The sequence below is a fragment of the Tauraco erythrolophus genome, chromosome 13 (assembly GCF_009769465.1).
Source record: "Tauraco erythrolophus isolate bTauEry1 chromosome 13, bTauEry1.pri, whole genome shotgun sequence".
In the NCBI taxonomy this organism is placed as follows: domain Eukaryota; kingdom Metazoa; phylum Chordata; class Aves; order Musophagiformes; family Musophagidae; genus Tauraco; species Tauraco erythrolophus.
This window is the reverse complement of record NC_141477.1, coordinates 8375532-8402182: the sequence shown is the minus strand read 5'-3', so window position 1 is coordinate 8402182 and position 26651 is coordinate 8375532. Positions and strand designations below refer to the sequence as shown.

The 26651-nt window shown below is 39.4% G+C and overlaps 1 protein-coding gene across 6 annotated transcripts in view; it reads left to right on the top strand.

Moving 5' to 3' along the window:
* Positions 1–26651, top strand: part of LOC104375279 (integrator complex subunit 6-like) — a 45348-nt gene that overhangs the window by 7245 nt on the left and 11452 nt on the right. For all 6 annotated transcript variants that reach the window (XR_015222519.1, XR_015222517.1, XR_015222518.1 and 3 more), the window contains 7 exons: positions 12666–12815; positions 14312–14401; positions 14706–14889; positions 15733–15861; positions 17893–18056; positions 19158–19310; positions 20867–20999. Coding sequence is in view for 3 of the 6 variants with exons in the window: in XM_086619943.1 (XP_086476069.1) it covers positions 12666–12815; positions 14312–14401; positions 14706–14889; positions 15733–15861; positions 17893–18056; positions 19158–19310; positions 20867–20999 (1003 nt within the window). In the remaining 3 variants the exon portion in view is untranslated. The remainder of the gene's footprint in view (positions 1–12665; positions 12816–14311; positions 14402–14705; positions 14890–15732; positions 15862–17892; positions 18057–19157; positions 19311–20866; positions 21000–26651) is intronic.

The window sequence follows — 26651 nt, the reverse complement described above, 5'->3', positions numbered from 1 at the left end:
GTCTTGTGATACGTCTTCCACTGTGCATTTTTGTCGTGGACTTTGTGTATTTTCAGAAGGCTGACTTTCAGCATGAATGAGTGGCAGGTTAAAGCCAGTAATTGCTCTTCCTCTGTTAAACAATGAATTTAAGAAAAGAACAGAAGTCACTTAATCGTTTTAGGAGCACTCATGCAAATCCTGATTGTTTAATTGTCTACTTCTTTTTCAGGACAAAACAACACTCCCTTAGTACTGTTTGTGAATTTACGCCGCCCCCCCAACAGTTCTTACATGCCTCTTTCTATTTAACTGCCTTATCACTTAAGCCTTTGAATGAAGGATGTGTGCTCTGTGTGTATGCATGCAAAAAGGTCCTTTTTTTTTTTTTTTTTTTAATTGTCTATTTTGGACTTGGACGAGTCAGGTCAAAGACAGGTAAAAGGTTCTCCGTGGCGCAAGTGGTAGGCTTTGTATTTTGTATGCTGCAGTGTATGTTTCAAGATCTAAGAAAATCTAAAAATCTATTTTACTAAAAACTTATGAGTTATCAGTTGACATCCCTGTAGAAGGGCACGATAAAGTATTGTAGCTCCTTTTAGCTTATAAAGGTACTAAATGGGTTCCAGTAGAGAGTATCCTTTAAAAAGCACGTTCCTCTTCTTGAGAGACAGCATATTGAGTAGTGTAAAGCACATTAAAATGCTTTTAAACATGCATAAGCATGCTGGTCTTACTTCTTTCTCCCTGTCCTGAGTGACTACTTCTTACTGTCTGCTTTTTGTTTGTGAGTTGTAGTGAACATCCTTTTGCAGGAACTGGTGTGATGAGGAGAAAGCACTATACTAAGGAATTTTGTGCTTAGTAATGTAGCATTCTTTTTTTTAAAAAAAAAACCCTCAGACTACTAATAATCAATGTGATTTGTTTGTCTAAAAGAATTTTTGGTGCATTCTGAAATTGAGATCTCTTGCAAAAATTGAGGTTCATACAAGAAAGAGGTGATTATGTTTTTGAAAGGAATTAATTTTAAATGGAAGGGCAGTCCAGAAATTAACTACCTCTTTATAGCTATGATGAACCACACTCTGCTTGGCTGACATTTTTGCCATTAGTTAGTTAAATACTTGATCTTGTGCTTTCACCTACTACCCAGTGTCACAGGAAGGGGTGAGTCTATGTTGCTCAGTTAATTGTTAATGCACATGTTTTAACCAGTTCTATTTCTACAGGAATTCACAAACTGAAAGCTTGCTTTTTCATCTGAAGTGGGTTGCTGCTTTGTACTATTGATGAGGTGCCAGAGACCTTGAATGGGAACCAACATCTGTTGTTCATAGCCACTGTAACAATTTATTTTTTTGTCTTTTTTTTAGTTCTTTATTTGATCTTGGACACGTTCAAAGATGTAAGCCCTTAAGACTACAGGATAAACTAGACAAAAGTAGATATGTGTGCACTAAGAGGCTTAACTCATCCTCAGCGCAAAGGTCGCTTTTATTTTAAAAATAGAAGCTCAAAATGTGCATCAGGCAGTTGAGTTGGGTCTCTCTAGTTGTATTTTTGTAGTGAGATCTTCTTCAAGAAGGAAGGTGCTTTGTGAAGTTGGTGGTTCCTGCCATGTGTAGTCTCTATTAGCTGCATCCTCCCCTTTTGTGTTGTTAGTATTTGAGTTTCTTATGTGAGTTTTTTAAGATTTCTTTTTTGTTGATATTCATGAAGAAGGCCTAGGCCTTGTAACGTGGCTTTGTGGTGTAGCTAAAAATATGCACAAAATACTTATGATGTCTTGAAAGTGGGCATTTATTCCTTGTAGACTTTGTGGAAAAACTAATATGGTATTAAATGCTGATTCTTTCACACTGTAACAATGGAAAAAGGTCATTAAGGTTGCAGACACTTCTGCAATATTCACGCTTGAATATTTTTCAAAAAAACTTGCCAGAAGGAACTGTGATTTGCAGCAGTGGTGCAAGAATGATGTTCTGAGCCTGTTAACAAGACAAAACTCAGTGCTGTCTCCTACAGTGTTTTCATACTTCAGACAGTTGAATCAAATGGGGGAAAAGTAATTTCTGTACCGTGTGACTTGTCTTTGGGAGATCAGTGCTTTTGGAGGAGAGAGCAGTGCCCTGGGAGAAGGTTCTGGATGTCTCCAGTCTTTAGCGACTCTTCTTCACTTTCTGTGTTTCGAAGCATGTATCTCTGATTTTATTTAATAACGTAGGCTGCAAAAAATCAATGGAAAGAACAGTTGCTGCTGTTCTGAATTTTAAATGCAGATTGTTATTTAAGTAATTCACTTTTGTAGGTACAGAGTCTTGGAATTTTTTCTTCCTTCTTAAACTTTATTCTTACAGAGTACCACTTAATAGTTAACTCTTTCTTGTGCTTCTACTCCCCCAAAAAAAGTATAACAGGTAGTAATGTAAAGGAATCTTCTGCTTTGCGTTTTTCTTAATACGCAAAGCAGAAGATTAGTCAGAATGCAGTTGTGCAGTACTCAGTTGCAAGCAGCATGTTCTAGCGTTAAGGTTTTAGTTAGGTGCCAAGGAAAAAGTACGTTCTTGCAATGAGACTCGATTATTGTGCAGATCAGAATCTGTGGTTGCCCATAGACTTGTATCGATCTGTATATTCAGTGTGCAGAGGATTTGAAAGACAGAAACTTCTTTTGTTGTAAGATCTGGCATTTACAAATATCTCTGAAACTTGAACTACTTATTATCAGATAAATAAACCAGAGCCTTGTTTTATTTTAAATAGCTTTTTTTCCCCCTTATTTTCTAACTGAAAGGCCAATCTCACATTTTACCTAGTTACTGTGATTCTTTGCTTGGGCTCCTATTCAAACTCTCCAGGAAAAGTGGCACTAGATGTGTTAAATATTGTTCTAGGCTATGAAATCAATGCTTCAGAACTCCTTAGTTTTGCTTTTTAAAGATGAAGATGATTGTTGGTTTGACTGTGTTTTCAGAGATGCTTTTAAACTCTTAAAAAGTGTAAAATAGTATTAAAAAAATACAAATCTTCATAAGATAGATGTTGTTGAATGACTAATTTGACTGAAAACAAAGATCTCCAGTGTGGTTAAGCTGGTGTTGCTATGCTCTGCTTATAAGTGAGAATAATGCATTAGTATTGCTCTTCATAGCATGTTAGCAGTAGAGCTGGTAGGTTTTTATTGAGGAGGGGAAAAAAAAAGTTAAACTCTGCTTTGTGGGAAAATCTGCATCTGTTGAACCAGAACACTTGGTGCCTTTAGCTGCTGCCAGGCGTCCTGACGGTGCGCTCGCTCGCAGCTTGGGGACGTGGTGGGTGCCCTGGGCTGGGCACAGTGCCTGGCCTCCTGCTGCCAGGCCTGGCAGCCTGCAAGCCCTGGTGACTTTGCTGGGCGTAGTCTCAGGCCAGCCTGGTCCACAGCGTGACAGGCCGTGAACAAGTGTGCAGGGTGCTGCAAGGTGGAGCAAGACAGTGAGTGCCTCCAGTTAATCAAAAGAGCTGAAGCTGAGAGAGCTACTTTTGAACCGTGTGACTCTAGAGGAAGGCTGTGGCTTACTCTTCTCTGAAATAAAAATCTGACCATTAAAATGCTGCCGGCTCCACCAGTGTCTCTCTTGCTGTATCAGACTTGAAGGTGAAGCTGACCTGATTTGCTAGGCTAGTTAGTTGCGATTTCTCAACTTGTGTTCCTTCAGTGAGCACATGAATTTAATTGTGATCTAAAGTCTATATTCTCGTTTTTTTCCCCACCAGTGCCTTGGATAGCACTTCAGACATGAATTGAGGAAATTTGTTGGTTAGATGACTCCCTTTAGATTTGTTACTTTCTTGAGATTTGAAGTAAATTTGAAATACGTGTAGCACTTCGGTGTGCTGCACTACTGCTGTGATGTGCTTTTGGAAGGAGGGAGGAGGAACGTGACAATTTTCAAAATGTGTGGATTTTCAAAAAGCTGTGTTGTCTCAGCTCTGGGCTGTAAAGCTAGTGGATCATCAGTAATTCTCTTCCACTTGATTCCCAAAAATATGCCATGAAGAATCCCTTGTGCTGATAGTATGTGCTCTGTAACCTCTTAGCTATTGCCTTTGTTCCTTGTGACTTTCCCAACCGTGCTGGGAGTCGGAGGTGGCCAGGAGAAGGACAGAACTGGGGCCTGACTGGCATTGAAGGTATGTTTGATAGTCTGGAAGAGCAACAGGCGCTATGGGTAAATGCAGATTTTTGATGTAAAGATCTGTGTTTCGGCAGTTGCCCTCTCACCAGCGTTTGTTTTAGATGCACCTGTAATGGTATTTCTGAAATGACTGCTATGCTGCTCAACAGGAGCACGTAGGCTCTTGTTTTGGTTACTGTGCTGGAGCTGCAAATTGCATGATTACATCTGTGTTCCCTCTCCTTTAAGCTGTTGTGTGAAATGTAGCTTGTTCTGGTTCAACTCCGTACTGAAGTATGCTAGCTTGTTGAGTGTTTCTCACAAATAGATGCTTTTTTAAACTGGATAGTGTTCCTTTATTTAAATAAGAATGCTTTTTGGAACAGGGTGATACTGCCATCTCTTTGGTATTTATACTTTCCTTTCTTCATGTGTAGTCCTTTCATCCTCGTACAGCAAAAAGTACGGTGAGCTTAGCTGTCAAAACACATGAAATATTGTTGACCAATCCAGCTAAATCCAGAGATGGGTTAAAGCAGGAGCAGCAGATAATAAGTAAAAAGGTAGCGTGGGCGCTTTTTTGTAGTGCTTGGCATTGATCGTTATTATTGCTTGATTCCAAGCATAGTTTCAGCTTTGAGCATCTCTGTTTGACCTTTCTAACAGGTGAAGGTACTGCTTCTCTGTAAATGCTGACATTAATCGAAAGCCCCAGCACTCATTTGTAATTGGAGCTTAAGAGCCTCCCTACTAGTGTTTTTCATGGATGCTATGCTTAAAGGTTACTATGAGTTGTTCTTACATAAACATTCTGTATTTTTCTTGATGAAAAAGCATTTCTATATCTTGTTTAATGTTGAAGTCATCTGAAAAGGACTGTGAACCACGTGGTGTATTTGAGCTTATTTCCTAAGGTGTGTGATTTTTTCCTTTTTTTTGATATGTCATCAAGAAATACTTTTTTTCCTATGTAATTGACCGCCTGTCAATAACAGTTATATATTGCACTAAAATGCAGTTCTGATCTTGTTCATGTTCACTAATACATGCTTTAGAAAACAAGCTAGTCCAGTGTATCTTCATAAATAAATTAGTCTTTGATGGGTGTACCTGCAGGAGAGTTCAACTTAGAAATTATGCGATTAAGGGACTCTACTGTGCGCCTCAGTTCACATTGCAGACCTGATTTGGAGTGCAAGAACTGGATTGCTTTTGGATGAAATTGTGGAAGATGCACCCCAGCCACTGACTGATGAGTCTATAGGGCTATGCTAGAGGACAGCTATTCCGAAGTAAAAACCCCGAAATGCAGTAGTGTGGCAGCCATCTCCTTAGAAACAACTGGCTTGTTTCTGCTTGCTGCCCTAAAGGTAGTCAGCCTGTGACATGTTCTTCCTTGCACTAAAGCTGCCTCCAGTTGTGTAGGAAAAAATAGTTTGGGTGAGGGGCGGAGAGACTCTGTGTTTGTTATCAAAGTAAATTGTCTGTCCCAGAGCTGGAGAAGAGGGAAGAATTGTGGTGCCTGGAAATGGATGGAGATGGAGGACAAGCAAAGTGACAGCTTTCTGGTAAAAATCTGGTGTTACAATGTCTCAGCTGTGTGGGATTAAAGAAATCATCTATTACAGTGTCTTCTTTTTCTAAAGATGTATTAAAGCAGTTTGTGCTTCTCTGGTCTCTTGGAGACATTTTATTTATGTTAAACTTCTGTGACTATTTTTATTTGACTGGGACTTGACAAGTGTTTTTTAAAATAATAAAATTTTTAAGAAGTCCCCTCTGGATTTAGAGCAGCACTTGACCACTAGGTTTCAGTTTGAGTGTCCTACAAAACCAGCAGAAATAACTTGACAGGAAGAAACAATTTGTTTAATGTTCACAACGCTTTAGGCTTAAAACACTAACTGGTGCTCACTAGCTCTAATGTGACGGGGAGGACCGAGTGATGGACACTCTTGTAGACTCTTCACTGTGCTTGAATGCTCTGTGGTCTTGTTGAGGAAGTAGTTCAAACCTGTGAATTTACTATCCATTAAAATACTCTGGAAATGAGAACTGAACAGATGAGGTGTTGTTAGGCTGTTCTCATAGTGAACAGCAGCATATACCTGCTTGAGCGACCGGGGCTTGTTTCTCTTGTGTCTGCAGTAGGGTCATACCTAAGTTTTACCCTGAAACTCTGTTTCCTGTTCTGCTTTGCAAAACCAGATTTCCATGTGAAAAGCTAAAGATAGGCTCCCCTGGCATGCTAACCAAGACATATTTCTCTTTTCATCCATCCTTGCCCTAGAATCTTACTTTGTTACAGCAAAGGATAGGGGTAGCAGCTGTCTGTTCCAAACCCCTATCTAAGGCAAGGGCAGACAGAAAGAGTGGGGAATAAAACTAGTAATATAAATGAGAACCTAACACAGTGCTAGCAATTGTACACAGCTGGCTTGATCCCATCAAACCTTTCTCCTCTCCCCACAAGCTTTGCATCAGAGCAGTACGATCTGCTGATGTACCTCCACCAGCTCTCACCAGTCCTCCAAATCCAGGACAGTACAGCTTGGATCCAAGCTGGCTCATTGTGTTCAGCACTACCCTGATGATAAGCTGATTTCAGGCCTGTGTGCCAGTATCATTTGGTGCTGGAGACAGGCTAATCTCATATCTAAGAGGTGGGTGTTGTGATGCCGTCCTGTGCCAAGAACAAAAAAGAATTGATCTTGTGAGCTTTTTTAATAAGGGCTGTTTGATACGATGCAGTGACAGGACTGGTCATGCTGCATAAAAGTAACTGGAGCACACAGGTACTGAAATGAGAGAAGAGTTATTCTGCAGCCAAGGTACAGATAGAACCTGAGAGCTCTGTTGCCTCAAAAATGGCATTCATAAGTATTTGGAAGGAAGTCAATGTCTGTATCTATTAAAGCTATTCTTTCTGCCCCGTTTGCTCAGTGCAGACAAATATTTGTGACTTATTTTAGGGCTTTAAAATGTTAAATAAAAATGTACGCATTGTTTATAGCATAGTCAGTACCTTTCTTCTACCATTTCTAGCTAGTAAATCTCTGAACATCAAATAAAAACCATGGGGGTAGTGTAGACATTGACTGTTCTGTGCTGACATTACCCTGTTCCGCATGGGGAAGGGAGACACGTGGTATCAGGACCTCTGCTCTTCTCCGCTGCTCCCCCTTTGCTAAGTTTCATCGTAGCAAACCCAAGATAGTCTATGTTTACTAGAATTCTTATTCCAAAGTTGCTGAAGCTGGGGCAGGGAAGCTCTAGGTTACATAGGAGGATGTTTCCTGCTGCAGAACCAGCTGAGAAATGCTAGGGCTGTGTTTGAGAGATTACAAAGAGATGAAGATAACTTTGGTATTTGAGAAGCAGCCTCTGGCACTATAGGGGGTCCAAAAGAAATGTCTGCTCAATTCTCACAGAGACATGAACAGGTTTGAGTGGTGATCATGTGTGCAGTTACCACTGAACAGAAAGGTAACTTAATAATGAACCTTCATGATGATTTGGAAGGCAAAACATTCTGCTGGTTTCACTGTCTTCACATAATGCTTGGAACTTCCATAGCAGAAGAGGTTTCAGATTTCAGCAGCTGGATCTTTTTCTTACCTTGTTTTTTTCCAAATGGATGTCACTGACAACCTAGCATGCCACAACGATGTTATCCTGAACTAGTCTCTGTTTTCCTGAGATGGGTACGTTTAATAATAGCTTGAATTATTGAGAAACTCAAATGCTTCAAACAAGTTGTAATATGTAAAATCCAGTTCTTCTTTCTGGGGAAACATTAGCAGAACTCTAAAAATCTGTATGTTTAAATAAATATTGAGTACTTACTGTAACACAGACTGTTGTGATTGGCATGCTAGATTGCGAATTGTCTTTTTGCTTGGAAGATTATTTTTAGTAATGTTACAATTTTTGAATCAGATCTGAAAGCAGTCCAGTGAACAATAAACTCTACAGCTCTGTCTTTTGGCATGGCCTGTAGAAGCACTAAAGATGAAGACTTGCAGCCTCCAAAGCACCAGCTCCCTGGATTTCATGGAGTTGATGAAATCGGGAGAGACTGCTTTGGACCTGGAATTCTTGTGCTGTAGTGCCCAGCTCCTAGGTGTGCCCCTGTAGGCTGACCAAACCGTGCTAAGAAATAATTGAAAACTGTGCTGCCTAAAAATATTTTATTGTTTAAGAAAAAAAAAACAAAACACCAAAACAATAAACCAAATAAATAGGACAGTGAAGCCAGTGTAGCTGAGATTACAACATGTATGTGTTGGTACAACTTGGTGATGTTTACTTGTACTTTGATACTGCTGTCTTTTGTGTGATTGAAGGTAGTGTGGGCTTTTGGTTGGTCGTGTGTTGTCCCCCCCCCCTCCCCCCCAAGCATTTTATCAGATTCTCTTTGCTGTGCCTTGCAGCTGAGATCTTCTGTTGTTTCTCCTAAGCCTTGGAGGTCTTTTTGAGCTACCGATTCTGAACAAGACTTTTTTTTTTGCTGCTCAACTCTGTTCATTTTGATGTTCGGTTACTCCTGGTTCTGGTTGGTGTAAGACAGACCACCTCTTCACTACATTTTTCCCCTTGGTGTTTGTCTGAATTCTAGATAATTTGGGCCTACCTACTGCTGAAATAAGCTATTTTGACCTTACCTGCTTCTCAAAGCAGTTGAAATGCTTCTATAGCTGTATGATGAAATAGAGCAGGACATGGGTTTGTCCAAAAACTAAGTCATCAGAAAAAAATGTTACTTTTTGAGAATGCAATTGTATTTTTTTTTTTTAGTATGATTTGTTTGCCAAGGCTGAAGTTAAGAGCTGGAAGGTGGTGTGCTGCTTCCAGATCTCAGGGTTTCACAGGATGGTATCCAAAGCTTTCAGTTGTCAACACAGAAAGCTAAATGACACTGCATTTTTGCCTGTCCTTGGCATAAGTGAGCAGGGTGAGATTTTTGCTTATAGTGCTTGTTTTTTTTCCCAGCTATCTTTAAAAGTCTTTTGGTATATGTATACAGACTAAAATTATTTTTCATGTAAATTATCAAAGCAGAAGCTAGTAACATAGCGGCAAGATGATGACTGCTCAGATTGCTATTAATAAATTCTGGGCATAAAAGTGGCAAAGTAGGAGTGTAGTATTGAAGATGGTGAGAAATTACTCTAAATGTTAGAATTGGTTCATGAACAACTAAAATAATTAATGTTTAATTCTGACTTCATAATTACTGACCTGTAGAGGATTAATAGTCTTTCTAGAATATGCTTGTGTTTGGCCCTCTTAAGGTTGTGGGGTTTTGGTTGTGTGGGGTTTTTTTTGGTTTTGGTTTTTTTTTTTTTTTATGGGAGATTTTTTGGACATTAGTGTTTCTGCTGGCAAATGGAAGGAGAGCTGCATAAAAGCAGTGCTTTTTTTTTTTTTCTAAGCAGCATTAGTGGCAGTATTTTGAATTCATGAAGGATTATTATTTAATCACTTTAAAGTGCTTTGTCGTGAACTCATAATGCATATACTCTGTGTTACATACTTGAGTCTCTTATTTTGCCCCAGGAATGATCCTACTGCATATAGAGGAGAACGTACAGAGTTAGTTCTCTGGGGCTTGAGTTTCTGTCTCTGAAATACATGTGTAGTTATGTATATTGGCTAGAGTCTTTCTGCAAAAAACATCTTACAGAAGTAGGCCTTCTTGTCATTAATTTTGGTGTTTTTGATTCAAGAAACCTGTTTTGAGGATAAACTAGAGAATGTAATCCACTAACTGATCAGACCTTTATTTAAAACTGGGTATGGCATTAGGAAATCTTGCATTTACTGTCCTTACTCATGAGAAGTTCTTCACTATTACTGTTTATTTAAAAGGTACATCTCTCCTCAGCTTTGTCTTTAAAGATCCTGTGAGAAACTGTAAGATGAAAAATAATTTTCTTTAAAGGTGAACGAGTGGTGATCAGCTGTTCCTTGTACCTTCAGTTTACTTGGTTACGCACAGGAAAAATGTCAACATGTTTTGCAGGCAGTTGACCACCCTGCAGCTAGATCAAACACAGTAGGAGCTGGAAGCCAAGCAAATGTTTTCAGAAAAGGAAAACAGCAGAATCTGCAGTAGCAGTAAAGATTGTTAATGCATTTAAGAGTATTTCTTTGTAAAATAAACTGCAGAGTTCAAATCCAGAGTTGTAGGCTAGGAATAGTGTTTCCTTTCTAAATGTTTTATTCCCCGCCATGTGCTTTTGCAACACACTAACTCAAACACCAGTCTTTGGAAAATGCTTTTTGAGCTACAGCCTTCTCAAGAAGCTGGACTAATCTGGTAGGTGTTTTTAGCAGATGGAAAGAAGCAATTTCACCTACATCTATGGGTTCATGGAATTCATACAAAAACATTTTTTTTTAAGGCAGACTTTTTTAAGGTATTGTTTTAAGGCAGACTTTTTTAGCATAGCACAGATCATGTTGTTGTGTTTTTACTTTGATAAAAAGATCATTAACAAAGTCATTTTTTTTCCAAAGCGATGACCCTGTGTTGGTACTTTATTCTTGCCTTGGGCTGTGAGCAGGTGTGGAGAGTGTCCGTGGCTTAGCTGATGAGATGCCGTGTTTTGTTAAGTTGCAGTTGTGTGGGGATGCTGAGGGTGTTTTATTGAGAATTACCCGGATAATCGAACTGCCCTATTCCTTTGAGCTTCAGGTATAGTTTGATGATAAAGCTGGGCCAGTCCTGCTGAAAGTCTGTTCTTTCTCTGCCCCATTTGCAGTTTTCTGTTTCCCTTGCACTAATTTAAGCTCATAGAAATGGTTCAAGGAGCTAAACTGGACCAAAACCTGTTTTGATTGAATATCCCTATGATAATTCCTCATTGTGAAAAGAAGCCCTCCTAGCTTATGCCTGAGAACTCAGCGGAGACATCGATCATCTCATGTCTTTCCTTTTTACTCTGTTCTGTTCATTCATGGCTCTAAACCTATGACCATGTGCACGGCCCAGTGTGTGTACTAGGGACTGGCGGTGGGATATAGCTGTTTAAAAAGCGGAGGAAAAGCCTGTCCTTTCAGGTTCTTGCACAGTGTAGTATAGTCAGCAGGTGATTGCTGCTGAGCTCAGTACACCGGGGAGGAGAGAACCCACTCAGAGGTTGTCCCAGCAGAAGTCAGACTGAAATGATGTGCTCCATGTCTGCGTAACTAGGATTCCTAGTGGAGCACGGAAACATCTCCGCTGCCAGATGATAGTGAGCCTGGGTGAATAACTGCTTGCTTACTGCAAGAATGGTTTGGAGAGTAAGATGTGCTAGCAAGGCTGATAGTTTTGTGAATATCTGGGGTTTTCAAGCTTTGCTTGTTTTAGTTGAGGCAGCTTAAATCCTGCACCGGTTCCCTGTGAACTAGTGTTTTCTAAAATAGCTTCCAAACTTTGTAGTCTTTTGAGAAGGGTGTGTGAATCACAGCTGGTGCTGATGTTTGTTAGCCCTGCTTGCCATAGGATCCAGAGCACTTGGTAGGACTGATCTATCCTCACGACTTCTTGCTGTTCCTGTGAATGTTCTGCAGGCTTTGTCAGTGATAACTTTTTTTCTGACCTCCAAAATTTCAAGCTGTGATACTGAGACTCTCTAAACAGTGATTTGGTTCTGTGTTACATGGAGTGTTTGCAACTACTGTGTAGAAAGTTTTATGCTGGGAAGTAAGGGCAAAAGAGTGGAAAATGCCGAGGCAGGAGAAAGGCAGGGGGGTTGTAATGCACAAGTGGCAGAGGGTGCTTGATAATACATTAATAGGCATGAACTGAGCCTGGTGGGCTGGGGAGGGAGGAAGCACAAGAAAAATGGAAAAGTTGAGCAAGAGTAATGTAATATTAAAAATAGCTGATTATGATTTTTTTAAAAAATATTCCTTCTACTGAATTGATACACTTACTTGCTTCCTACTTGGGGAAATTGTGGGAAGGGGAGATACGGCTAGGGAGCTAAGATGTCAGTCGCTGTTACTATAATATAACTTCTTTATCTTCTTTTTAACTCCTACATTAGTACACATTGCAAATGCATCCTTTCCTTCCAGCATTGATTTATGGAGGAAAGAATGAAAGGGAGGTGGATTCATATGAGAAGCAGCAGCAGTATTATGCTGCTTGTATCTTTGGCTTTTCATTGCTGTTACTTTGGCAGCTGCATTTTTGACTTCCAAATTTGACAGTTTCTTCTAATAAAATATTCACATGCTTATATTAGTTGCATGGCTTCTAAAGCAGTTTTCATGGTAAGAGCTGGGTATTTGCAAATTTTTTCAAATGCTTGACAGTGTGTTTGTTTTGTGAGCCTCCTATTGTAGGATTTAGTGTCTGTTTCATGTCAGGTTGTGCATACATGGATTAGGTGTGTATAGCATGTAAATGATACAGCGTATCTGTTAATTAGAAAGATAATCTAATTTTTGGTGAGAAGGTAGATATGCAATCAACTGCAAGTTGTCATTTTGTTTTGCTAGAATAACTAATAAGCTTTTTGTTTTATGTAATAGGCTGGATGGAAGGAAAACCACGCAACGTTTATGAATGAACTGAAAAATCTTCAGGCTTCAGGACTAACAACCCTTGGTCAGGCACTCAGGTCATCATTTGACTTGTTAAATCTCAATAGATTAGTGTCTGGAATAGACAACTATGGACAGGTAACAAATCTGTTTATAGTCTTCTGTCTTATTTATTTTTCTTTGAAGTTTTTTTGAAATTACAGTGGGGATTATAGAGGGATTTTGGTGGTTCAGGTTTGTTTTTTGTTTTACTTTTTTTTTTTAAATGGTGGATAGCTGTGTTAAAACTTGAACTGTGAACTTTTTTTCTTCATTTTTCTTTCTTACTACATCTGTTGAACATACTCTGGAATGTACTAGCACTCTTTATTGAACTACAAAGAAAGCAGTGGTATAAATGACTCTGTCTGTAGATACACAACTGCTGTAGGGAAGTATGTACGCTGGTAGTAACAAAGTGAATCTGCTTTGTTAGTTATACGTTATCTGTAGCTAATGTCCTGACTTCCCTTCTCTCTTTTGAAGAGTCTGGTTGAAAGTACTTGTGTTTTGCCCCACTGTTGTCATGGAACTCCGAGCTTTCTGTATTATTACTAATTTCTATACTGCTTTTGTGGACTAGAGGGGTTTGTACTATTACTGGAGGAAAAAGACCGGTGATTTTTAAAATCTTTGGGGTGTGAGTGCACAGAGTAGCTCAACAAGGCCAAGTGCAAGGTCCTGCACATGAATTGGGGCAATCCCAAGCACAAATACAGGCTGGGTAGAGAATGGATTGAGAGCAACCCTGAGGAGAAGGGCTTGGGTTGATTAGAAGCTCAATGTGATTCGGCAATGTGCACTGGCAGCCCAGAAAGCCAACCATATCCTGGGCTGCATCCAAAGAAGCGTGGCCAGCAGGTCAAGGGAGGGAATTCTCTCCCTCTACTCTGTTCTTGTGAGACCTCACCTGCAATACTGCTGAACGCTCTGTTCTCTGGAGCTCCCAACATAAGGAGGAGATGGAGCTGTTCAAGCAGATCTGGAGGAGGGCCACGAAGATGATCTGAGGACTGGAACACCTCTCCTATGAATACAGGCTGAGAGAGTTGGGGCTGTTCAGCCTGGAGAAGAGAAGGCTCTGAGGAGACCTTTGAGCAGCCTTCCAGTACCTAAAAGGGCTACAAGAAGGCTGGAGAGGGGATTTTGACAAGGGCATATAGTGATAGGACAAGGGACAATGGCTTTAAACTGAAAGAGGATAGATTTAGATTAGATCTAAGGAAGAAATTCTTCACACTGAGGGTGGGTGAGGCACTGGAACAGGTTGCCCAGAGGAGTTCTGGCTGCCCCATCCCTGGAAGTGTTCAAGGCCAGGTTGAATGAGGCTTTGAGCGACTTGGTCTAGGGGAAGGTGTCCCTGCCCATGGCAGTGGTGTTGGAACTAGATGATCTTTAAGGTCCCTTCCAACCCAAGCTCTTCTAGGCTTCTGTGATCTTGCCTAGTTCTCTATGGCTCCATACCTATTGAAAGAAAATTACAGGATTATTTTGAAAGATTGCTTATCTTACTGGTTATTATATAATAACAAAAATATAAGCCTAGACCTGAGTGCTAAGGTTATTCTTAAGCATTCCTGTGCTTTTGTCTTTAGGGAAGGAATCCGTTCTTTTTGGAGCCATCTATTTTGATTACCATCACAGACGGAAACAAACTGACAAATACGGCTGGAGTTCAAGAGGAGGTAAACTTCCATCAAATAATTTCAAGTTACCATCTTGCAAGTTGGTGCTATGCTGAGATTAATATCATTTTTTTTCCTGCTAATAGTACTTCTGCTTCATCAGCCTGCTTTATAATAGAGAACAGAAACTAGCTATGCTGTCATCGCCCAGCCTCTAAATTCATAGTTCACATAGGTTTGCAGATTATAACTTCAGATAAGTTAGTAGATAGCAGAGAAACGGGGTCCTTTACAGAGTAATGAATAAATTTGAGTATTTGGTTTGTCAGGTATTTGAAAATATTCTTAAATCTCTCTTTACCAGCTTCATCTTCCTTTGAATTCTCCTTTGCCTGGAAGTGAACTAACCAAAGAACCATTTCGTTGGGATCAAAGGCTGTTTGCTCTAGTGCTGCGTTTGCCAGGAGCTGCATCTGCTGAACCAGAGCAGCTTGGGAGTGTGCCTACTGATGAATCTGCTATCACACAGATGTGTGAAGTTACAGGAGGTAACCAGACATTACTTTACTTTGCTTCACGTTTGGTATTTGCCTTTAAGTAGTTATTTTCCTGTGATTCAACTTCACCTCTTATATTTTCTCCATCTGAATTACTCAGTGTCCTTGTGAATCTGTGTGGTGTTTTTTGAGCTTGGTTCCAGTAGTACAGGAGAACTTTAAAATAAAACCATATTCCTATTTCAGATCTTCTAGATGTGAGAGAATTTTCATAATGCATGAGTAGGAGGGATCGGAAAATTTCTTAGATTGTCCTTCCAGAGGCTGGCTTTGCTCCGTCGTGAGATTTGTTATTTAAATGTTGAATTGAGTGGGACAGGTATTATTGAGATGTTAATTCTGCTGCTGGGCTAATAAGCTAAATTTAATCTTAAAAGAATTAATTCTGGAGCCTGTTCCTTGAGATGTTCATCAGAATTTTTTTGAATTGGTGCTTGAAAAAAATGTTGTGTGGGAGGGGAAGTTTGGGAGTGCATAGGAATTGGTAAGGTTTGGGTAAACAAAAGCAGATAGATAATACAGACTTGGTACAATCAGAGGTTGTTAAGGGCATTTATAAACTTGGCCTTGGACCAGCCTGATTTAGCCTTAATGGCCTCTTTTACAAATGATTAAAAGCTCAGCAGGTTGTGGGTTTTTTCTTGTTTTTCCCCTTGGTTGTATTGCATTTCAACAGTATTTTGCATTTTACATGAACTGGTACGAAGTTTGCTATTGTTTTGGATAAAACCAAAAGCCTTGGCAGTGTGACTTACATAATAAAACATCTTCCTTAATTAAGGTTACTCAAAACTTGCTTTCGTATTTTCCCTGTGTAATTTATCTCTTGCATAGGTCGTTCTTACTGTGTTCGGACACAAAGAATGTTGAATCAGTGTTTAGAATCTCTAGTTCAAAAAGTCCAAAGTGGAGTTGTTATTAACTTTGAAAAGTCAGGACCAGATCCAGCTCCTATTGGAGAAGGTATAGTAACTGGGATTTTTGCCCCTAATGTTCAAGAATAAATGTTCTATATGCATGCAAATGTCCTTACGTGTCTTTGGTGTCCTTCCTGCCAGCTCTTCACTGACGTGTACAGGATGCATTGAATGCCTAGTACATTCCAAAAAAGCGATGAATCCATGAAGCGCGTATGCTTCTGTGATAGAGCTCTGGTATTTCTTTAATACCCCAGATCATAATGGATGTGCTGTTCATAGTTTTTGAGTCATTTTATGTTTGTTTAGTCTTGTCTTTTTGTTATATTTTTACAAGTGTTAGTTAATCCTTGATAGGTTAAAGGATGCCATGTGTTTGCATGTATTTGTATGGACTGTCTACCTGCTTGCTAGCTCTCCTGTCACTCTCTTCTTGCCTTGTTGTTTTGGGAGCTGAGGGAAGTGAATGTTTGCAGGAAGTAGTAAAGTTTGCATTAGTGTTTTTAAAACTTGGTTTTAAAGTAATTAAATCTAGGACTAGTGTATTTAAACACTTAAACATCTCTAAAGTAATCTCAATGCTTAATTTTCTGTGCATTTTCGTTCTGCTAATTGATCACAACACACTATGTTTCAGTTGAATGTTCTCAGCTGCAAGTGCAAAACTGTGTGCAAAGAACAAGGAATCATTTTGCTAGCTGCAAGTGAAGTGCATAACAGGGAAGAGGAAAATGCACTTTTAACATGGAGCAGTCTTTCAGATTTGCAGAAGTTCATGGCTGAAAGGAAGGATAGAGTGCTGACCAGTTCATGTTTAGAAAATGAGGATGTTCCTGGAACGTCATTAAATAAGTAGCTTTTAGGATCCCCTGAGCATCCTAGCATAGCCAGCTTTATTCCTGCTTTCATTTTTGAATCACCTTTTTCTTGCTGTATATATACTTTTTTTTTCTCCCTTTGCTTATTTAAATGCCATTTTATTGGAAGGCTTTCCTATAATGCTGTGCAGGACAGCACCTCAGCAAATTCCTGTGTCTCTTTTGGCCCAAACGTCCTCCTGTGTGGCAAAATGGCCGGTGAAGTTTAGTGGCTTGTTTTTTAAATTTTCATCACACTTTAACAGTGATGTGGGTACGAATGCAGAAAAATATCAAGACTTTCCTCCTTTACATGAATTGAGAAAGTCCTAAACTAGAGAGACATTTGATGGGATTTAACAATACTAGAGGAATCACTGTGTATATAATGCAGGGAAACTACACTGATAGGTATCTGAAAGGTGTTTGCATAGTGTTATTGGCCAGCTATCTACAGCAGGGAAAACTAGTAGGGTAAAATAACTTTCAGTGAAGAGGAGTCTTTAAATGGGTGATCTCTGCTGTGCCGTTTGCTTGGAAGAGCGGTTTTGGAAAACTAATGCTGAGGTTCTGTACTGCCACAAACTTCTTTGTGCTCAGTGTGAAGGGGAGTCTGTGCTGGTACGCTGCAGTGGACTGGCAGAAAACACTGGTCTTTCCAGGAGAGAGTGGCATTTGAGTGATCTGTGAATTCTTACTGGTGAAAAATGTGACACAAGCTGCTCCTGCAAGATGCATCTGACTTTTCCATGAAACTTTTCTCCACTTCCAGTTTCCACTAGTGGCAGCATCAGTCAGAGAGCTTTGCATCCCATGTAGAAAAACCGTAAATGCAAATTATCAGTCTTTCCAGGAGCAGCAGAACTAAAAATGATGGGCTTGCTGTTGCCTGTCGGATATATGTCAAAGTACGGAGCTTAAGCAAAAAGCATTTTCCGTAATATCTGAGTATGCCTTGCTGCACTAATTATCTGTTGGCTGTGCCACAGGAGCAGAAGGATAGACATGAGCAAGTGTTATCATTGTTTCCCTGATGATGCTGTTACATGTTTTGATGTGTAGTTTCTTCAACCACTGATGTAAACATCTGTATGCCTTTGAAACAGTTGTAATGAAACACCTTATTGGTTGTGAATACAGAAATTTTGCTGGGAGACAAATGCATGCATGTAGCTTTTTATTTTCTTTTTTGTTGTTATTTTGCTTTGTTTGAATTTTAGATGGACTTGTTGATTCATCCAGGCCCATCAATTCATTTGCTTCTCAACCGTGGCATAGTTGTCATAAACTCATTTATGTACGGCCTAACCCTAAAACTGGTGTTCCTGTTGGGCATTGGCCAATCCCAGAATCTTTCTGGCCTGATCAAAATTCACCAACACTGGTAAGTAAGTAAGAACTGAAAAAAAGATTCTACTCCTGACAATGAAACAGACTGAAAATGAATAATAAAGTAGTTTGTGGGAGGCTTTGTGGTTTAGTTGGTTCTGGTTTTTTTACTTTCTCTGTTCACTAATATGATCTGACTTTGCGTTAAAAGGGTAGTTAAAAATATTTTTAACACAGAATGGTATATTCTAACATAGGTACTGTATGCTGTGATGTTGTTTGAATCTGGAAGATTTACTTCCATGTATATGGTTAGTTGATTTGGTAAATGGTTTTTAAAAGATTATAAAATTTAACTATAAACTGCTTCACATACCACAAATCATAGTGAGCCTATTAAATGTTAATCAAAGCTTTATGAAATGCATTTATCTGGAAAAAGGAGTGTTTGTTTTTAATAGAAGATCAACCATGTGTTCTCTTGCTTAGTATTACTTCGTGTATGGACTCTTCTTTCATTAGCAGGAAGAACTAAAACTGAAACAAAAGAGTTCTCATTCCGAAAATGAGGGAAAATCAGTATTTATTTCTCCTTTTCTTACGGAATTGATCATGCCTTTGGCATGTCTTACTACCTTTCTAAAGATCTCTCTCTTATTAGACATTTTCTATTTCTGTACTTTGCAAGTGCTCAAGGTACTGTTTCCCTCCCTCTATGATTCAAGAGGAAAAAAATCAGACTTGACAGGGAGTATCTTGAGATATCCTTTGCCAAGTAAGCACAGTCTCACATCTGTAATTCTGTGAACATCAAGCTGGGAATCGGAGCTGCAGTTTTTTCCTTAAACCTGTGATACTAAAGGTTAATTGGCACAGAGGCTTTAAAATATCAAGATAAATAGTTGAATATTAACCATATTTTTCTCTTGATGGGAAGAATGTCTGAACGTGTGTGTGGCTTTTTTTTTGTTTTGTTTTAAGTTAGAGAATTACTTAATCTATATTCTATTTTGGGAACTTGTCTCCTTTTTAAAGGGAATAGTGGAAACTGAGGAGGTTAAGCCTATAGGATGGTAAAATACATGTGTGTGAATCTTTTTAAGATAGTCGATTTAATACCAGACAAGTAATGTGTTTTTTTCCTCCTTCCTTTTAGCCTCCGCGCACAGCTCACCCTGTTGTGAGGTTCTCCTGTGTTGATTGTGAGCCAATGGTAATAGACAAGCTTCCTTTTGACAAGTATGAGCTTGAGCCTTCACCCTTAACACAGTACATCTTGGAACGAAAGTCTCCCCACACCTGCTGGCAGGTATTTGCCCTTTATTTGATTCTAGAAATGGGCATCCTAAGGTGCTTCAGTCTTCGTAAGCCTGGGGAATTGGGGTCTTGTTGCAGACTCCGTGGTTGATGAGAAGAAACGTGTCAAGGTTTCAGTTACCTCCTTTCTAATGGAATTATCAGGAGTCAGAATGAGTGTTCCCTCTACAGACTTTGTAATCTCATCTAATTCTGTTTTTAGGTCCATCTCATTTTGCTAAGAAACGTGCCTCGCAGGTTCCATTTTTGGCTAAATTGAAATTCTGTGTAGGTTTCCATTTGCTTACAGGGAAAACCTAGCACTAGTTTCCATTGTGTTACCTAATCAACAGCTGCAAATAATTTCCACTAGATGATTGAAGCTACTAATGGGAATTGGATGGAAGTTGTTGATCTTGTTGACTAGATTGGCCTTGAAGAGGTCAAAGTTCTGTTGCTGAAATCCTTTGTCACATGCTCCTTTTGTGATTTTTGGATAAGTGACTTGTTTCTGCATCCTCTGTAAAATAATTCCCTTCTCAATGGTGTTCTTGTAAAGAGTGACTTAATAGGTACAGCAAGAGTTTAACTGGAAAGATGGGTTTGGAGGTGTCTCTTATGTTTCTGTTTCCTTAATAAATATTACAACTTCACTGGAGGTATAACACGTGTGTTCAGAAGAAAAATTGAAGTTACTTTTAACAAACTAATTTCAAAAATGCCCTTTAGGCATTCATAGGTACATTATTTGCCGAAGTTACTAAAAGTACCTCTGCTGTTTTTCAAAACCAGCTTTTCTTCTCCTAGCTACGTGTCAGACCCTTACAAACTAGAGAAATAGGCTCATTGTCATAGAAACCATGTAACAAACCCTGTTCCTTATGCTCTGAAAAAATAGAGGGAAAATACTTCCTTTTTACTGCAAGGTTTACGTTTTTTGGAAAACTTTTTGTTTAGGTGTGGGTTATTTTGACTGTCCCAATAAGAATATATACCATCTTTATCCTGTTGAAACCGTTGTTAGCATGTATTGCTTTTCAAGGTTAATATCCTCATACATATATACACTTTAAAAAAAAAAAGTTGATGTTAAGAATGTTGGCACTTGACATAATTAAGACATTTCTTGAATAGTTGTTTATTGCTTAATTTCTATGTTTAAAAAGTTTTAGATTTATCAGTGTTGTAAAATTAGCCGTGCTATTTTATGAGTTAGAAGACCAATTTCAAATAGATTGTCTTTTAACATACCTTCAACGGATGTCCCCTAGCCTATTTTAAATAATTTCAAAAACTTTTCAGAGCATCACTTCAAAGTAGGTTCACTAAAGATGACACTGAAGAGCATTTCCACACTGACTGGGAGTACACTGAATGTTGCATGTCTCAGTTTCGTGACTGGGGAATGTAAGTGCATGCTCATCCTGATGTGCAACCTCAAACTTGGCTGTTCTGGATAATTTGCTGTCTTAATGCAATTGGATTCAGATTGGTTTAAGTTTTTAAATGCTCCGTGCTTAATATTCTTCATATGCTTCTAATACAGTGATATCTCTTGTTCTTTATCAGGTATTTGTGAGTAGCAGTGGAAAATACAGTGAACTTGGCCATCCATTCGGGTATTTAAAAGCAAGCACTACTTTAACCTGTGTAAACCTCTTTGTGATGCCTTACAACTATCCTGTTTTACTTCCGTTGCTAGGTAGGTAATAAATTTACATTGGACTGCCAATGCAGCTACTTCAGAGTAAAAGAAAAACAATAATGGTTGGTGTTCTGCCTTAGTTTGAGACGTTATAAAATAATGGAGATCAGAGAGTAGAGTATGTTGCAAACTCTTTAACATAATTTGGGAGGAGAGGATTTTCATACCCCCTCTCCCTTTTTTTCTCTCCAGCAGAGGAGGAGAGCTACCTGCTTCCAGTGCATGTTTGATGCTGTTCACCTCCTAGACACGTAGCCTCTTCCTTAACCTGGAGTAAGCTTCAACCTCCATTCTTTTCCCTCATTTAGGGTGTGGTGTATCCAGGTTTTGCAGTTGCTCTTGTAGCAGCTAATTTTTTACTGGAAGATCGAATGCAGTGTTTGTCACGGGTGTTGGGAAGAGGGAATTCCCTGATGCAGTTCAGAGCAGTAGGAAGGAATTGAGCAGCGACAGCTTACATTTCTTCCCTCCCTAAAGGACCAGTGTTGTTTTCACTCCCACAATGAAATCACTTTCTACAGGAAAGACGATATGAAAAGATGCTGTGTGAATAACTGCCATAATTGTGGCTTTTAGGGTTCTGGCATAAAGGTAATGGCAGAGAGAAGAGTTTCCTGGGTGCTACTAACCTTTTTAGTTACAGATGCTGTAAGACTTTTTTGTTACGTTTTTTTGTGGATATGTTTAGTGATACAGAATAACAGTGGAGATCAAGAGAATTGGTGTTGGCTCTTACTGTCTTACGTAGCGTTTTTCCATTCATTTCTTGAAAAAACACACAACACAGTTCAGGAATGCTTTTTCATAGTCCTGGTCATAACAAAAAAAAAAAAAGTGCTTGCTGATAATTTGAATGTCTTACATAGTAATCCATGTAGCCTAATAATTGTGCCAAAGTGTGCAAGTAGGATACTTCTAGACTGTTGGAGTTTCTGGGAGTTCATGGCTACTGAATTACTGCAGCAGATGTGCTAGCTGGAGAGCCATCACTGATAGTAAATGAATTTTCCTATTCATTTTTGATGTTGATATTTGCAGTTTGCTGTGTCTTCCCTGGCAGCTCTTGTCTTCACTCTGCCTTTTTTGAAGGGGTGTAAAACTCTTCCTATTCTTTGGAAAGGCGTTTTTCAGTATATGTAGTGCTATTCTGCAGTTTACTCACCTGGTATTCCACATTTTAATTTCCGAAGGCAGTTTAAAGGAAAATGCTGAGCTTCCATGTTGCCCGAGTTGTAAAGCAGATGTTTTCTCTAGAATGCAAATTCTGTGCATTCTGTATTGTTAACACAAATGCGAAGTGTTGTATTCGGATCTTGTTCCAGGGCTTTGTATATCCTTGGTCTCTAAGGCATGGTGGAATTAAGTTCTGTAGAATGTACATAAAACACAGAAGCAGATCTGACCTCTTTTCTACTTAGCAGTACAGAAAGCGCCTAAGATGATAAGTAGCATATCTGTTACATTATTTGTAGATGTTTTAAAAAATACTGAGTCTGTGTTTTTCTTTGTAGGTAGGTAGGGGTTGTTTCTGTTTTTAAACCCTCCCTCTGTCTGTCTTCATGCATAGCAATAGTGGATACTGACAGTTTGGTAGAGGACTGGTTTCCGTGTGTAAAGCGAATCTTTCGGTGCTCTCGCCCAATTTAAAAAAGATAAGAGAACTTCCAAGCCCAGGAGAAGTCTGTTCTATCCAGCCACTCCCACCCATATTGGTGAAACAGCGAGGTTCTAGTGGCTACTGTCCTACTGGTAGAATATTCTGTTGGAGGACTGGGACTTATGGATAACCTGTCTCCCTTCCTTCTAGTGACTCTTTCAGACAAAGCCAAAACCACCTTACAACTGTGTCATTTGTAATGTCTTATCAAATGGATTACATGTGTTCAGCCTTCTAAACAGCTAGTAAGATGCTTAGGAATTTTTTTTCCCTGCATTCTCGAGCACGGGAAGCTTTAATTCTGTCTTTGGAAAATAATGTAAGAGACAGCCCTAAAAGACAGGTAAGATAGGCATGGATGAAGAAGCTTGCAGATGATACCTGAGCAAACTGAAACAAGTTGTAGTGGTCCGTGTCTGATGGAGGTAAATTGTGCCACATTCTGTAGGTTTGGTGATTTTATATCTTGGTTTCTGCAAGAGTGGATTTGAGAATGCTGTAGCCTGTCCTAGCTTGTAACTTAATGGGTCTGCTTTTAGAATCTGAAGCTTTGTAAGGAAAGGAGCCAGTTAATGAAACTTCATAAAACAGCGAAGCCGTACAGTCCGTGCGGCTGACTAACTATCCATGCACTATGGCAAACTGGTTGTCTGACAAAAATTCTGGTCTGTAGTTCTTCTACTGCGGTAAGGCAGACCGTGTGGGATGTGCTGTTGCAGCTGAGCAGCTCTTTGCTCTCATAAGAACGGCTAGAGAGGCATCCTGACTAGCTTGGGATGGTGGTTTGCTCCGGGAACTGAGGAGGAGGGATGCAGTCCTTGTCTTTTTTGTTTGTTTGTTTGGAGTGAAACAGACTTCGGAAAACATTTCACAGATAGCCACTGACATGCTTTGATGCTCAATATATTTGGCCCACGGATTATAGAAATTTCCTTTTGAAGGCTTGTTGCCTTTAACTGATAACTAGCAAAGCTATTGTACTTCAGATATTGTTCTGTTTAAAAACAATTGTACAGCCACGTTCATAAAGTAGAAGTCAAACAAGGGGTTAGAGGGAGAGCTTAGCAAAGATGAATGCTCCTGCCCTGCTTAAGGTGTTTCCTTGACTAATCTTGGCTGCATTAGTGGGAGGGCAGGCACTGCTGGGCCATAGGAGGGATTGTTCATTGGGAGTGTCAGCAGAAGCAGTAGTGAAACAGCCATTATGAAAATGTCATGCGAAGGTGCTAATACCCTTTCTCCGTGGGTCTAAATGTGCAGAAGCATAAGCATTTGGAAGATGTCTGCCCGGGAAGGACTGCAAGGTGGACAGTTTCCTTCGATGCTGTTACAGGCTTCTTGAGAGAACTGCAAGTAATGATGTTGTGTTTTGGAAATCGAGGACTGACTTTCTCACGGTTGTGAATATGGGAAGCTGTGGCACTGAGAGGGAGAGCCAAACATTTTCTATCAATGGAAAAAGAGTGCTACAATACTCTTTTTAATAATGGATACTATTTTATGTTGTAGTGTCTTATTTTTTGCTAGAGCGTTTTCAGGGAAAGATACTGCTTTCCGTGAATGGAAAATCGTGAGTACTGCTTAAAACAAAGGACTGTATCTATTAGTGCAGAAGCATTAGAAAGCTCAGAGAATTGTAGGAGTCAACAGGGAATGGTGGTGTGCTGGCTCAGGTGGAATTTAATGAGTGGTGATTTAAAAAAAAAGTGTTTTACTTCGTGTTACATGATGTGAGCTCTCACAACTAGCCTGTTGTCACATGAACTATTCTTGTAATTAGACTCCAGCTGAACTACTGAAATTACTGTCTGACCATTCTCTCTCTCATGCTCTTCTTTTTTTTAAACTGCTCACTGAGCTTGAAAGTGCTTGAAGCCCCCTTACGTGGTACTTGGTATTAAAGATGTGTGTTCATATCCTGTTTGTCACAATTTGGTTGTTTTGTACGTTAATCTGAAGCAGATAAAGACTTTGCAAAACAGTTCTAAATTAGCTGGTCTGTCTGTAGTTTTACCTGATCTCTGGAATCGTTGCAGCTTGTGGCCCTTTCCTAGTGGTTTTTAATACCATGTTCCCAATTACCCAGTGCTTTTAGCTCCGTCTGAGTTGAAAAGTAAAACGGATTCTGCTTTAAGTGGACTGTACAGAGAGTACTATCTGAAAATGAATAGGTTGGATTAAAACTAACTTATGAAAGGATATTTTCAATAGTTTTGGATTTTACCTGCAAAAGTTTGAGATTTCATCTGTGAAAGACATAGTTAACTGGATTACTGCTTGTTCGCTTATTAATATAAATGATTACGTGCAGCCCGGGGTACAGTGGAAAAAGTTCACTTCCAGTGTCTGCGTTGCAATCTGCTGACAGTGTATGTCTCAAACTCTTGAGATAGAGGCAGGTAAGATGTTGATGGTGATGTTCTCTTCGAAACTTGTGGCTGCGTTTACCACTATGACTGTCTTCCTTTTAGAGGGCAGGAGTTCCTACAGTGAGTTCATGCTGTGGGGAGGCTCTTACTTTAAATGGACAAATCTTTGCTGAAGCTCTGCTTAGATTTGAGAACTTCTTTCTCGGATAGCAAAGATCAGGGATAGCTTTTGCCTTTGACTTCTCAGGTTACAGCTCTGCTGTGGATTAAGAATCATAGCTGAGCGTTACGGATGTCTGTGCTGTTGAAGAGTGGCTGTGCAGTCAAACTAGGGGGGGGTATATACTGGGACAACCTTCACAATGCAGGAAGTGAGGCAGTAATAAAGTACTGGTAAGAGGTTTAAGGTTCAAGCTGTACTCAAAACCAGCTCATAGACTTGAAAAAATTAGGACATACTATAATACCAAACATTTTACATTTTAATTTTTTTTTTTCATTTTGAAGTTTGGGAGAGGGGTATAGTTTAACTTCCATTTTGCTGAAAAAAAACTAATAGGCCTATAAAGTAAGAATGGATGTTATTTTATATTTGCCATATGTCATGATATCATCACAGGTTCTTTTGGATAATAGTGCTAAGCATGTGGTATATTGAGATTTTAAATGGAGTTCTAACTTGTCCTCTCAAACTCCACCCCACTTCCTTCAGGCCAGGAAAGAGAACAATTAGCATCTGTAGTGTGATTTTTTTGTATGTGATACAGAATTCATTTAGATTGGAAAATACCTGTAATTAAGTGTGGTTTGACTATGAGAACCTGGTATCTTAACATCTGTTCCATTTGTGCAGAATACTATGCAAGTCAAATTTGCTTCTCCAAATATATCTTCCTGAAAGCTCAATCTGGAGAAAACAATTTCCTTGCTGCATCTGTCTTTCGCACACCCTCATCTGTGCATCTCCCATCTCCTGCAGCTCTCCCCAGTTGATTTTTGGACATCCCCTTTTCCAGTCCTGCATATTAGACTCACTTTGTCAGCATGTTTCAACCCTACTAAGGAGAAACTTAATCTCAATTGACAAATCATAATTTCAAATGATAAATTGCAGGATACTGTGTTATTTTTTGATCTTTAGAGATCACTGTTTATAGCATGCACGACAAATAGGTATGTGCTTCAACTTGGTGATTCCTAAACAGCAATATGCATACCTGTAGTGTGAGCAAGGTATTTGTAAAACAGTATCCCAGATGCCCATCTCTTAAAGGGCAGTAGTTCTTGTAGCTAATTACTGTCTTTTGTCTACATCTGTAGGAGACTTTGCTGCTCTGGCATAAGGCAGGCAGTGTGGCTGGAGGTAGACCTCTTCTCTGCCAGGGGCAGCTGCTGCTGTTGGTAGCAGAGTCCAGCAAAGCTGACCAGAAGGGTTCTCTGCTCTGATATTATGTTTTCTTTCCGTTTGATGCCCAAGAATGTTTTTATTGGAGACCAGAACTCATCATACAGGTTGAACAAAAGAAAGCTGGTCTGAAAATGGAAAGCGAGCCAAAAGAATGTTGTTTGGTTTGATCTGGTACGGGGAGTCCCTGATGATAAAAAAGGAAGGCAAGGGAGGTG